The sequence below is a fragment of the Labrus mixtus genome, chromosome 8 (assembly GCF_963584025.1).
Source record: "Labrus mixtus chromosome 8, fLabMix1.1, whole genome shotgun sequence".
NCBI lineage: Eukaryota > Metazoa > Chordata > Actinopteri > Labriformes > Labridae > Labrus > Labrus mixtus.
Window position 1 is genome coordinate 14,351,681 of NC_083619.1, and position 14,954 is coordinate 14,366,634.

At 39.6% G+C, this 14,954-nt stretch overlaps 2 protein-coding genes across 3 annotated transcripts in view; one reads left to right on the forward strand and one right to left on the reverse strand.

The window, feature by feature from the left end:
- Window positions 1-53: 53 nt before the first annotated feature.
- camk2n1a (calcium/calmodulin-dependent protein kinase II inhibitor 1a) lies at window positions 54-3,034 on the forward strand. Its single transcript, XM_061044553.1, has 2 exons — window positions 54-542; window positions 1,214-3,034. Exons 1-2 carry the CDS (start codon window positions 374-376, stop codon window positions 1,282-1,284), a joined length of 240 nt encoding a protein of 79 aa, XP_060900536.1. The 5' UTR covers window positions 54-373; the 3' UTR covers window positions 1,285-3,034.
- A 7,596-nt stretch (window positions 3,035-10,630) lies between these two features.
- ece2a (endothelin converting enzyme 2a) overlaps window positions 10,631-14,954 on the reverse strand; it is an 86,304-nt gene continuing 81,980 nt past the window's right edge. For both annotated transcript variants that reach the window (XM_061044554.1, XM_061044555.1), the window contains exon 4: window positions 10,631-11,401. In XM_061044554.1, coding sequence (XP_060900537.1) covers window positions 11,111-11,401 — 291 coding nt within the window. In that variant the 3' untranslated portion in view covers window positions 10,631-11,110. The remainder of the gene's footprint in view (window positions 11,402-14,954) is intronic.

Here is a 14,954-nt window from a genome sequence, read left to right on the forward strand (position 1 = left end):
AACCCGGATGGATGACTTCACCATCCTGCCTGGGTTTCCTTTATGATCCCGGGATCTCCCACTTTCCTCAGCAGACATCAGCCAGCTACACAGGCGAACACAGCTCTCTGATTCACACACACATACACACGCGAGCTGTCTCTACCTGCCGCTGCAACACAAACCAGAGACCACAACAACAACACTGGGACTTCAGACTTCCTGCGCCCCCTGATCCGCATCGAGTTTTACGCACAAAAACGGATCCAAGCAGGAGACAACCGCTGCAGCCTGCACCTCTAACACGGATCTACGGCTGCATTAAGCTTAAAGCGGTTTAAGGAATCCTTTAACCTTTTAACCTTCGCTGGTGACCCTACTCTGCCGTGCCACAATGTCCGAGGTGCTGCCATACAACGAGGGGAAGATGAGCGGCTACGGAGCGGACAGCGAGGTCAGCCAGATGTCCTTTAGCTGCGGACTGCAGGACACAAGCGCCTTTTTCGGCGCGTCGCAGGCGAAAAGACCCCCGAAGCTTGGACAGATCGGCAGAGCCAAGCGAGGTAAAGAATGGTTAAATAGAGGATCCACACTTAAGAATGCTGTCCCTAACTTTGTTACACGATCAGAATTATTAATGTGACAGAAAATGACAACATATGAATATGTTGAGTCTACAGTGTACTCTTTTTTTTTAGAGAGAGTTTACTGTGATATTGAAAACAGAATTTCTTTAAATTCAGGTACACATCTCTAATATGCTATAGAAGTGTGTGAAAATGCACCAAACACTGAATGCATCACTATGCACGCCAGTCTGTGGTCGACGACACCCAGACTGTTTACATTTATGCACGAGTGACACATTATCTATTCATGCACGGACACACCCCATCAAATAATAGGGTTTAACTGTGAGGATAAAAGCCTGACTCGTGGCCATTATCGGGAATGAGTTGGGGGTTTTTTTGCACAAAGTGCGTGTACTCGATATCAGGGATTTGCAACAGTGCTGTAATTTATTTATTTATTCACCTGATACCGCACTACATTTCTTTTTCCAGTGCGCCATATTCCCCTCTACTATAGGCCATTAGTCTGAAGCCATTGTGGACAGAAATCATGACCTATGATGAGACACAATGCATTGATTTATTTCATAGGATGTTGTAAAAATCTAAGCTGTCCTGGTGTCAGTAAACATTCTCCTTTCCCCCCACTTTCTCCCCAACAGTGGTGATCGAGGACGACCGAATAGACGAGGTCCTGAAGGGGATGACAGACAAGTCTTCACCCGGTGTTTAAACATGAACGATGCCTTGCAGACTTTTTAATTTTGATCACCGATTTGAAGCACTTGCCGGCTGTGCATGTTCGAGGATTGCGGGAGAAAACGACGGCACGAAGCGAGGTTGGCTTGACTCGAAGGTAGACGGGAAGAAGAGGGCAAATGAGGGGAAATGGAGAAGGCTAAAAGGAAGAAAAATGAGGAAAGAAGATGGCGAAGAAAGAGAGAGAAAGACTCTGGAAAAGACAAAGAATTATCATGGGATTGCTGGCAATTCTCCAAACGAATCCCGATTTTAAACTAGTGCTGCGCAGCACGATGTTGAGATGGCGGACCCTGCTCTGTGTCTCAGCCTCTGCTGACTTTAAAGATGGATGAACTTGTCATTACTTCACCACCATCTCTTTTTTCCAAACGCGCTGTAAGCAACAAAATACTGCAACTGGAGGCTGAAGCTAAAAATCCCAGTCCTATTTCAATAAGTTGTACAGTAGGTAGAGTAAGCTCTCAGACGCCCCCCTCCTCTCCCCCCCTCCCCCTCTAGGCTCTGCTTTGTTGATTCAGTCGGCGACGGTGCATTCAAGGGAGCTGTCCTTTCAGCACTGGTCCAATGCATTCCTGTTACTGCTAACGCTTTTGAAAAACAGACCAACCAAACTCTCCAGTCTGCTAAATAGAGGAGATCTATTGTATGTAAAAACATATATCCGGGGATGGTGCAATGTTAATATTTTCTTTAGTAGAGCCCTTTTTGTTCCTGGCCCTTTAAAGAGCATTAGGCCACAGTTTAAAACTGAACCAACACGGGCTACAATCTTCTTCTGCAATTACCCATAAGTGGTCAAAGGTGTAGGATGGCACCTCCATGTAGCTGATTTACACGGCACATAGCTTTAATTTCCTCTCTCTCTTTTTTTGGTTTGCATTTCTCAAAATGCTCAGATATCTACAGAGGCCAGCAGAGATGTGGAGATTATACTCAATGTTTAAAATAGTAGTCATGAAATTGATGGGGAAAAAAAGATAATTTGGTTTTATTGATTTAGCTATTATTCGTGTTTTGTCCTCGATGAGTTTTTTCTCCATCTATTTGCATGAACTTTCACTCCGGTGCCAAGGTAGGTGCCACTACTCTTACCCTGGCACGCTTCTTTTTAACAAAAGTCATATTTGTATTTTTATATCTAAATATTTGTTATTTAAATGATATGCTAGTCTATCGTCTTACAGTTCATCAACAAAAATATTTCTACTTCAGAGCGGATATTCAGAATGAGACTGGGCTTCATGGATGGGAATCTGAGATTTAGGTGGACTGGTCTCGTTCTATATCAGAGGTTGAGTTTTTTAAAGACTTACTGAATGTGTCTGGGGTTTTTGCACACATCAATGTTAAACTATTATTAAGAAATCGTATACTGTGACTTGAGCTTCGTTGATGAATTTGTTAGAAAATCGCAGTTTTAGAGTATATTGCACTGTTTACGAGTATCCTCAAATAACACGTTGTTATTTGACCGATTTTGGACATTATAGTTTTTTTTCTGTTTTTATTTTTTTTATTTTGTTTATTTTGTACCATTATTTTAAAGAAACTGGATATGGTTTGTTGTGCATGAAACCTTAATATTTTCAATAATGAAACATCGTTTTATGAAGCAAAAAAGCAACAAAAATGTCATGACATTCTAAGAATGAGTCATTGTATATTATGATGCCATTTTCACTGTATTTGGTGAATTAATAAATGGTGAAAGAAAATGTTAATTTGGCTCGTTGGTTTGGCTTTTGTCTCAAGGAATCTTGATTTAAGATAAACCTTAAAGAAGCCTGGGCTGGTTCTTTCAGTAAAAGCACCTCAGCATTTAAGAAAGAAAACATACATGTAGCTGCAGCATTGGAAAGCAAAGGACCTCTCATTTCTTTGTAGCCGTTAGACTTAGTATGAGCTCAGTAGCAGTAAATTCTGATCCTTAATTAAAGACTAGGGCAGGAACAGTGATCCATCTGTTAAGCTGTTAAACAACTCCATGCTGGCCTACAGTGAATCTATTCAAGTACAGAGCCCGAGGAAGCCACTACTGGCCACATGATCATCTATCACAGTCTACATGTGCAATGTCCTCATACAGCAGCTCGCACACTAAGACTACAGCAGGCCTGGATGGTGCACCAACTGTGACGCACCAAGAAAAACCCACATCATTCACCAGTAGCTCTTAAATCATCATGGTCTGTAGTTTATTACAGTGTTTCCCATCATTTCTGATCCAATGAATGAACACAATCCTATCAGAAATGATTCAGAACCTTTTCATTTCAGCATGTGGGTTGGATTGGGGTAGTCCTGTCCAACAGCATTGGACAGAAGAGAGAATACACTAGCTTTGGTGGATGCCTGGATACATATGTACAGTGCACTGGAAAATAATCACCTCTAAACATTACCATAAATTGTCATGTTAGAACTGCAAATTAAATTAAATTATAGTGAGGTTGTTTGCGATAAACCAACACAACATTGTGCGTATATTTGAATCAGAAAGAGAGGACATTTATTAATTATAAATGCTTTGCAGTAAAACCCTTTACTCAGATCAGATGCAACCAATTGTCCTCAGTTTAAGTTGTGCCTTTTTTACCCTTCATTTATGTTTATCCAACTATAAAAAGCCCAAATAAGTATGTTTGAATAACAAGTTAAAAAAGAGTGTCAAATGTTTAGAAGTCCCAGGGCACTGTTAATCGATGGAAGTCATAAATGGCCTGTTCTCTATGATAAAGCTTTGCGTCTTCAGTACTGTGTCAAGTTTACATTTAAACAACGCCCATTTGGAGTGGGAGAAAATTACATTGAAACTATTTATCCTCTACTTTTAGATATATGCTAGCAAGTGCCCGCATACAGTACTCTACCGTATCTCAACTATCTGTATGAAAGGTGATTCAGAGTGACAGAAAACCTACAATGAGCTAACTCAAGAATAACTACAGAATGTGATGTTCATTTTTTCTTTGTTTAATTATATATTTCTAAGTATGAACTTAGCCACTTAACTGTTGGAGAACCTGCTGAGGCTTAAGTACCCTGCATGGATCTAGCACTGGTATATTACGAACAGATCTGTTAAATCAGGAGAAACTGTCAGATCATAAAAAGTAAAAAGAAATATTTTTGCTAGCAGTGTCAATCGGGAAATTTTGTCAGCTGATATCACCTGTTTTACACACGACATGCACAAATCTGCACACTGATAACAATTAAATAAAAATGCATTTTCTTGTAATAACACTGAAGAACTTTCCTTGAAATCCTGCTGCAGATATGACATATTGTCACCATCATTGTTTACCATTTGGAAAGACATTCATGGTGTCTATAAAAAGCTACATGGCATGAACACAGATCTGCTTTTCACTTTAAAAACAACAACAACAACAACAACAACAGAGTGTGATCAGTGGAGCTGACCACATTCCCATCCACCAGATTATTGACTGTCCTGATAACATCAGCTCTGCACTGAATGAACACGTAGTGCTATCGATCAGGTTGTTGTTGTTGTGGGTGTGTGCGCGTGTGAGTGCGTGCGTGTAAGTGTTCATGGATAATTACACTTTTCAGAATAATGGGCAGCCCTAGATGGCCGGAACAGGATGGACATATTTGGGCAAATATTGAACGGTGTTAGCTCTGCTCCACCTCTCTCTCCCCCTGTCATGTTTGTGACTGTAGATGTGATTTTGACAGTAAAACAGACGGGTGGCACTTCTGCTCTTCCTGCAGTGTTACAAAGATTTGTGATCACGTATTACAGTAGTGATTAGTGTTTAAATCATTTTGCATTTCTGACTCAAGAATCCCGCTGATTATCAGGACAAGAACTATTGCTTTAGATTACATATGGCTTAACAATTGACAACGGTAACATAGTGCATTCTGAGACAGGGTCAAATTATCTCAACTTGGAACTAATGTTATATGATATCAGTGATATGATATGTGGGAAGATCGGAGAAGTACCAAGTTATAGGTACTGAGATTAACATCCTTAAACCTCAATGTGTAACTGACAAATGTTCTGTCACTTTGTAACACTTTTACAACAACCTTAAAAAACACGTTTGTCAACTATGATCATAGCTGTCCTGAAACAGTTGAATTAATTTACAATGACTTTCTAAACCTCTAGATGAAAAAAAACATTTCTTTACTGCTCAAAAAATGCTTGGTGGATTTCCGTTGATGCGACCATGCTTAATTTACAAAGTTAATGAAACGCTATGGCCAAAGATTGTTAAGCCTGTTATCAGCTAGTCTGGCCCTCCTTGAGTTGACACCTATGGTTGAGACATGCAGCAGCAGCAGCAGCAGCAGCAGCACCTCTACAGTTCAATAGTTTACGAAAAGATATGTTTTTGTTTAATGAAATATTACAAAAAAAAGAATACAGAACAATTATATTACACATTGTTCTGTTTGGGAAAATGGCGGCTATAAATGACAAATAAATACATATATATCATTAACGTATTAACATATATTATATAACAGTAAGTTTGATTTGATCAGCACAGTTCAGTATGACACTTATATCTGAGTGTTGTGAGCTCTGGCCATTTGTATAACGTTGAGGTCAAGTTGTGTTTATGAAAACAGTTATTTAATGGTCAAACTGCTACATTTCCATCAGGCTCAGGGAAGCTAGAGAATTATTATAATCCATTGATTTGATGAAGGTTAGAGCAACCAGTCTGTCTGCTGATTAAGGGTCAGATGTCAGGTGACTGTTAGCTTGAGCTGTACTGTAAATGTAGCCCAGGGTCTCTGAGGTTCCTGTTCTGACCCAGCTGATGATCTGAGGGTTCAGACCATATGTTCAGACTGTTACAGGACCAAGACAGAAAAGGGTTTAGAAGACTCCCTACAGCACAGCCATTATGGAATGTATCTGTATGTGTATGTCGATGTACGAGTATGTTGATGTATGTGTATGGTATGGTATGGTTTCTGCACAGAAAGAGTGAAACACAAGCATGCTTCATGGCAGACACACAGACGTAGGTGTGTAAAACAAACACAAGGCTAAAGCCACTGTACATGTTAAGTGCCATTGTTCTGTTTCCTCTGCTGTTATCTTTAAATACACACACATTGACAGCTAACACAAACCCTCTGTTGATGGGTCAAGCTGAACATGTGCAGTGAGGACAAACAGCTTTGATCTGATTCAACTTTTGCCCCATCCTAAGTGGACATCCATTAATATTCCTCCACAGTTACATACGCCTGACATACAGTATATTATGCCATTATGCTGCCCCAAGGGAGACAGGACAATATACAGAGCTGCTGAAAGCAGTGCAGAGCTTTCTCTTAGTCTTTGCTACAACTGGTGCACACTGGTTTAAAACTCACAAAGAGATGTTGATTCCCCCATCCTGTCTATGCTGGTCTATAGCAACTGACTGTAGGTTAATGGTTTACTCTATTTAAAGCATCTTGGGTCTACATTTGAGACTTTGTATTATAATTGATTACAATAAAGTTGAATAAATCAAAGTGATTGCTGAGATAAACATATTCAGCAGCATTGCTACATCCAGCCTTTTCATGCTGAAATTTAAAGAACTGGGAAGACTCATTTGGTAACAAGCACATCATTTAGTATAGGGATTATTTTTTGAGTCATAAAAGAAAAAATATTCTAAAGAAAAAAAAAATGTTTTTCTTTTTAACCCATCCAATCAATCAATCACATCATACAACTCAGACCCAATCTCAACTAAACTTTACCCAATTCTAACTAAGCTGCTTAAGGAAAACTTTCCCTTAGTTGCCCATGATGGTTTATGTTGGATCTCTGTAGATAATTCTAAACACATCTTTGTAGAATGATTTATTAGTTATCAACTCAATACTAGATATGATCAATGTGTCCTTATTCACAGGCTCATGTATCAAAGTCATTGAATACTTTCATTTTTGATAAAGCGTATAGTAAGGGCTTTATCTCTTTTTCTCTTACATCTGTTTACAATTTAATTTGTCTCCATCTGTAAATATCTAGGCATCATGTATCATTAAGTTATTAATCATATGTTTTCTCTGGATCATTTGTGTGGACAGCCTGCTGCTGTGGATCTGTCTGACTCCAAGTGCTACTAACTCTTAATATCAGCCTTAAATCTAATATCATTATAATAAATGTTAATGTGAATCTTAGAGCTGCTCCCTATGCTTCAACTTCTGTAATTAAAATGATCAGTCCTCCAAGTTCCATAGTCATTATAGTTGCTAATGTTAATATTAGAATGGTAAGTCTATTATCATACATTGTTGTTCCAGCTAATACTTTGCCATTATTACTGGTGCTGTAGCTATCAATCTGTTTTATTCATTGTTGCTTTGTTTGTCTCTATTTATTTCTCTCTGCATTTCCCCCCATCGCTTTCCAAGCCCAGCACAGTTTCGGCAGATGGCTGTTCAACAGCCAGTCTGGTTGTGCTCGAGGTTTCATAATGAATATGTAGTGATTTCTTGTCAATTTTGTTCACCTTGATTTGTCTCTGAAATTTGCAGAATTTTTCTGCAAATGAGTTATGTCAAATGTATTCACATCATTAATGATACATTTTCCTTGTCCTTTCAAGGGGACATATTGTAAAAAAAAATCCACTTTTACAGCACATATATTGTATTTGGGTTACCTGAGTGTCTACCGGCCCACAAAATGTGAAATAAACCCATCCAGTCCTTTGTTTGTCGTCTGCATAAGTCTTAGAACACAGAGAAAAATGCTCTGTTTCAAATTTGCTCTCCTTGTGACATCACAGTGGGATTCTGGTAAAACAATCCCCTCCCCTCCCCTGGACTCCACCCCCAGCCTAGAGCAAAAACTTTTGCGTAGGTCTGCCATTTTTATTCTCGCTACAGAGGAGTGATGTCTACTGGCAGGGGGGGCTCATTGCATTTAAAGAGACACACACACCAAAACGGAGCGTTCTGAGAGAGCTGGTTTATACAGGGTCACAAACCTCCTCTGGTGCTTGATTCACAGGGGACTTGTTTTTAAAGGTGGAAAAGGGGTATAATATGTCCTCTTCAAATCGAGTGCTGTGAGTCATATAAAATGTCCAGTATATAAAATCTAACAAATCCATATGTTGGTGTCCATGTTAACAAGGGAAAAGTGTGGGAAACTTTGCAAAGATAGATCAGGGCCAGTTCAGTACTAGCCTATTCATTTAGCTAAAATCATGTCAGGGCGTCTTCATTGGGAAAAAACAAAACTATCTTATATTTGCACATTTACATCTCTTCCTTTAAACAAAAGTTATTCAGTCAAAATCTCCTTTCAGATCGACTGATGTTAACCACAGGCAGTTTGGGTTAAGTTTGACTAACCTGGAGTTTCTTTACAGCTTATATATCGTCTTACTGCTCAAGATTCTTGCCTGGTTGGACCATAGACTGTAGGACTTGCTTTAGGTAAGGTTGCTGCACTCTTGGATGTATGAAGTTATCTAGGTTACTAAAGTATTTTAATAACTATTTGATAAAACTACACATAGGATCTTGGTTGAATAATTAGAGTTTCCTTTTAAGAAACAGGGAGGACAATTTGAGAGCATTAGCAGTAAGTAAACTATAGGAAGAGCAACGGGGTACAAAACTGTTGATGTGCTGTCAGGATTCAGTGTGAATACAAAGTAACACAATGTGGAAAATAAAACCCAGAGATGTTTGTTAAGTAGGCTATGCAGTTGACCTTTTGACTTGCACAAGTCCTCACATAACACCCACACACGCAGCTCTCAGGGCCGATCGATGCAGACACAGAGGACAGTGGTGCTGCTGGTGGAGAGAAGAGTGCCTAAGAGTAAAAGAGAAACAGAAACACTGAGGCAGACTTAGAAAGGCATCGAGCATGCATGCAGTACATTAGTGTTGTCGCTGCCCTTGGGCGACAGAGCATGGAGGACGATTAGCAGCAGGAGAGAAAACTCTGGCTCTTGCTATCTCATACATACATAAATACACACTATATTAAATCATGGCCTCAGACAGACACCTGGATGACTCAGGTGAGCAGCTGAGGAAACCAAAAAAACTGCACATAAGACGGAAAAAGGTTTCGCTTAAGAGAAAAATGATGACTAAATCTCTCCTGCATGAGGCCTGTGCCCTGCTCTGTGGTTATGTAACTTAAGTCCAGTCAACTTAAATCTAACTGCTGGGGTGTCTGCCATTGCACATCAGTCAGTCCAGCTAAGAGAGCAAAAAAACAAACGTGAGGACTGCAGAATTTCAATCTATTTAAATGTTGACAGGGAAGAAATGGCTGTTAGACAAAAGTAAGCCTAACTGAAGAAAAGAGGGTAGAACAGCATGATGTTCAGGGGGATGATGATAAGAGAATAAAAGCTGAAATACCATGTCTCGACCAGCATGCTCTACTTTCCTTTGCAGGCAGAGTTGTCCGGTTATCATGTAGGCTAATCAAAACAGCATCCTGAACATTTTAAAAGTGGTCAGTTTGAAACTTAAAGCAGGTGATAACTTAACTAACCTAGTCATGGGCTCAAGACGAGTCAAGTCTCAATTGGCTAGCTAGCTAGCTACTGTACTGCTAAAGAATAGCAGCGACAACAGAATCCATCCTACAGAAAAGCTGTTCATATAAACGTGATAATCTACTTAAAAGACCTCTCTTGGGCACAACTTTTTTTTTGTCAACAACAACGGACTTATCAAGTTACACAGGCGTTAAAAAGAAAGAAGAGCTTTCTGAAAGATTGCTCACGTTTTTTCAAGTCTTAAAAATAGGCAGTAATTAGATCTCTGTGGAGAATTAAAAATAAATGATTTCTACTTTATCAATGTGGTCCCCCCCCCCCCCCACACACACCACCCACCACCCTCCAGTCATCAGCCTTCCTGCCTGTCTGCAGGCCTCGCTGTCTCTCTGGTCTATATTTAAGCAGCAGAGAGCACAGGACCTGAGACTCATCTCATGTTTCCTCAACAAATAACACGCAGAGTGAGCTATCACTTGAATGATCGTGTGTGTACACACCCAGTGTTCGTGCTCGACAGCTCGTGTCAAACACTGTGAATCTGCATTGGCAGCTTTTGTCAGGAATCTAAAGCAGGCATGGCGCAGTCCCCAAAAGAAGGGGGGACTATGACTGACATATTAATAAGCTTTAACACTGATTTTACATGCAGGCTGGTGCTGCTCTTATGTACCGTGTCTAGACATGCCAGTTTGTCTTGCTAATGTGTAACACTTGCAGGCTTGTCCTGCACTGCAGAATCAGACTGTTGAATCGATGTGAAGAAAAGACAGAACAGTTAAAGACTGTGAGATGTAAAATTGCTTTATAAAAGATGAAGGATTCAATTATGAACCGCACAAGAACAGAAGCTGATAGAAGCAGCCTCAGAATATTACAACATAGACAGAGGAAAAAGTTCAATGATGATTCTTGACTTGAGTTCATATCAGTCCATAATGAAGGCAATCAAGCTGACAGTATAAAAATACAATAAAAACATGAACCACACCAAATCACCAACAGGGAAAGACTTGATTGGAAAATACTTTGAGCAACCTTTAACTTTTCCTGGCATGAAGGTCTATTTCTAACCCAATTGTTAAAAAAGTGAAGCGTATAAAAAAAGCTAATAATAAAAGTTAGAGGGATGGTAGTGGTCATACAAGAATTCTGTGTTGTTTTGGTGAGACGTTTGTAGGGCCTTTATCATGGGTCAAACTTACTTGTTAATCTTTGGGTACATGTTTTTTATTTACAATTCATTCAAATAATTGAGTTAATCTACAAGTCTATATTAGACATGAAGTCTTCCTCATCCTCATGTTGATATGTGGAGACCCTTGTAGGTTGGGATTTACTTTCTTCAAGTAGCTTTTTCTCCAGAGCGGCATCTTCAGGGCTGAGCTCCTCTCCTTTGGTCATAACATAAACAAAATACTCCAGGCCTTCTCCATAACTGTACTTCTTGATAGACCAGTTATAATCAGTTTTAGCATAGAGACGTTTCCTAAAGAAGGGATCGGCAAAGGTGACCGAGACAAAGCGTCCTCCAGGCTTCAAACAGCGACTGATCTGGGAAAACAAAAACAGAGAAGATGAACGTTATTAGAAATGAGTACCAAACATCCTCTACTACCGCTTTCCTTCACAGTGTCTTCAATCTTCACTGAGATCTTTTCTATGTTTGATAACTGAATATGAAAAGCTGGACTTTTACACAATAATTAACTCAAAAATGCTGATCAGGCACATTTGATTCATTTCATATTTTCACATCATATAAACATTGCAGAGGAAACAGAAATACATATTGAATGCAATTATTTTTGTATAGATACTTGCAGGTTTTAAAGGGACCTACATGCTAAAACAACATGGTTGAATTACTCAGGTTCCAGCCTTGTTGCCAGTTTGGTAAACATGATATTGCAGGTCCTTCCGGAGAACAAGCATGAGGACTCAGATAATCATATACATTGTAAACAAAGTCCCAGGTTGATATAATTCATTTAGAAGACATAGCTTGGGGTTTGTTTACAACCATCTTTATCGTATTACTGTTTTTTGCCATCCACATGTGATAATTACATTACAATGGCATCATAAGGGAAAATTAGATCTACAAAAATAATTTGTTTTCAACTCATACTTCCTTTAAGAAAACTTTTAGGTTTGATGCAGTCCTCAAAAAGAAAGTTGTAAAAACTATAAAAACTGAATTATTTGTTAAGAGATCGTGCAATGCGACTTCACCTATGTAACAGAAGAACACTGTCAAATATCAATTTCCCTCAAATTGGCATTTTTCCAATCCTGCACATGCATTGCCTCTCTGTTAGCCAAGAGTTAGCGGCAAAGCTGTAAGTCCACAGTGCTGGCTGCTCAGCCAAGTGGACTGATAACACAGTGTGACGGCACCAAAACCATGAGGGTCTCTCCATATGAATAATTGTTATTCTGGGTCCATCAACACTACAGTGTGTTGGTGCTTGGAGTGAGAAACACGTGTGCATCAGGACACAGTAAGCTTCAGAGGACTGCAGAGCTCAGGCAAACAAGAGTATACACACACACACACACACAAATAGACACAAACACAAGCGTGCAGAGGCACAGAGTTAGGCTTGGAGTTTCTCCAGAGACAGAAGTGTGTGTGGGAGTGAAAGGACACAAACTGCAGAACACTGAGCTATGGGCAACAAACTTTTAGTATTTCAAGCAACAAACATGTAAACGAGGTCAACATATTGCTTTATAGCAGGCACACAGCAGATTGAAACACAACTAGCGAGCATCAACCAGCTGTTAAGTATCTATTTATTTTCAAAGTTGTGTGTGCACTGAAGACTTTGACTTGATGTAGATTTAAATCCCCAATCTGGTGACCCTACATCATTCTGCTCTAAGGAGAAAACTAACTCATTGGGTTGTTTGTACATCTTTAAATCACTTTCAATGAAGCTGTTTGGCATTAAGCCCAGGATGAAACAATAGTGCCATGACAAAATAGTGTTGGGAGGGAACTTGTTCTTCGGCAACCATTAGCATAATCTAATAAAATCATGGTATCATTTTGCTCATCGTGCCCTAGAGGTGGTGCCTGCCGGTACCACAGACAGTCTATTAGCTGAAAGCGGCTGGTGCGGGGATGATCTAGTTTATTGTTGCATGCTGTTACTTTAGAAAAAGATGTGACAAATAAATTGAGAATGAATGCAATATAGGAGCCAATCAGCTATTGTCTGACTATGATACAGCCTTTGGGAGCAATGGATCATTTTTCAGGGCTTCCTGTGTAGCCAGTGGTGTGTGATAAAGGAGTTCCTTCTTTCCTGTGCGCTGCCTTGGAGCAGAGTAGCAGTTTGAATGGAGTTGGAGCTGAGAGAGGACATCTAGGAGCAGCTTTGTTTGCTACATTTGCACACAGTTGTCTGTTCATAGACATAAAGTAAAATCAATGTCTGAATAGTGAAGGAAGCCAGGATTTCATTACGGCCTATGTGCTCCACCTCTTTTGCCCTCCACACGGACTGTTTTCCTGCAAATAATCAAATCCCTGTGAAAGGCTGCTACTCCTCATACAACAAACAGAATGCTTCCCACTCCAAAACCCTGTTATTTGCCTACAGATTGTGCATGTGTCTACATGTTAGAGATGAGCCAACATGTAGAGACACGTAGTTAACCACTGTCCTTACAATGTTGTAATGTACGTTGATGCACATATGCCTCTCATATCGTTAAGCCATACAATGAAAGAACCCAAATCGTTCTCAGAGCTTGCCATTTTGAGCTTGCAGGTTTCTAGTTCAGAGGTTATTGTTGTCTCACGCTACTTCTGGAGCTTTGAACACAAATGACCTGTGTCCTCACTTTAACCTTTGAAAATACTCTATAAGGCTAAAAAAAAAAAAAAAAAAAAAAAAAAACGATTGCAGGAAAGCCTGCAGCAAATGAGCTAACAAAGGATGTTCTTTGAATCATTGTGTCAGCAGCCAATAATGCTGCACTTACAAGTGCACATTAGCAGACAGACAAAAGGTGAGACCTCGGATTATTGTGATAATGACGACATGCAGAACATGTGGCTCAGAAACCAAAGAGACTGACCATTTTAGGCTTTCAAAAGAACAGTACATTACAGCTTACAGTGTTCCTACTGTAGCTATGGCTTAAGGCTAACATAAGCTAGTATTTAGAAGTACACTTTGAAAATACGAAACAAAGACAGACGCTGTTGGCAAGGTTACAAAACCGTACAGTACCATAACTAAAGGTTGCCTATCTGTTGTTGCAGAGTGGACTATTTCAGACTGATATAAATATATAAATCACTGGATTATATTTGAACTGATTCATACTGTGTACATCCTTATGAAGCTGGTAAATATGGAGCTATAATGTAATACATTATGTTACTATATGATGCTTTGTTGTTATAATAACCAGATAAAGCTGTTATTAAATCCATGGACAGAAAAGTTAAATGGTAAATAGTCAATGGACTTCAGCTTGAATAGCACTTTTCTAGTCTTCTGACTACTCAAAGCTCTTTTTCTCGGCACATCTACTCATTCACAACCATTCACACTGATGGCAGAGGTCGCTATGGAAAGTGACCATCAGAAGTAACTAATCCCGTTCATGAACATTCATAGGCCGCCGACGAAACAGCGAGAGCAATTCAGGGTTAAGTGTCTTGCCCAAGGACACAAAAATGGGAAGAACTTCGCTTCTAACAGTTAAGACTTACCTGAGACTCTTCAAAAATATAAAGAACATCATGTATAATCTCTAAAGTTAAACAATCCTTTCAACAGGTAAGGACTAGTGAGGTATCACAATTGAGTAAACTCATGTACTGATGAAGACCTGGAGACAGCGAGTAGGTGACCCTCCTGTTCGACGGTTTGTGTTTCAATTTAACAGAGCAGTCAACACCACATGGACATTTACTGCTCCAAGTGAATGATTTCCTGATATAAACATGTCAAATCAGTTCGAGAGACATCATTTATGAGATAATTATGACACTCGAACGTCGCACACTGTAGACGCAGTGTATAAATATAGAGTGAGAGGCTCATACATGGTCTCTCCATGGGGATGCTCCATGCCTGGCCTT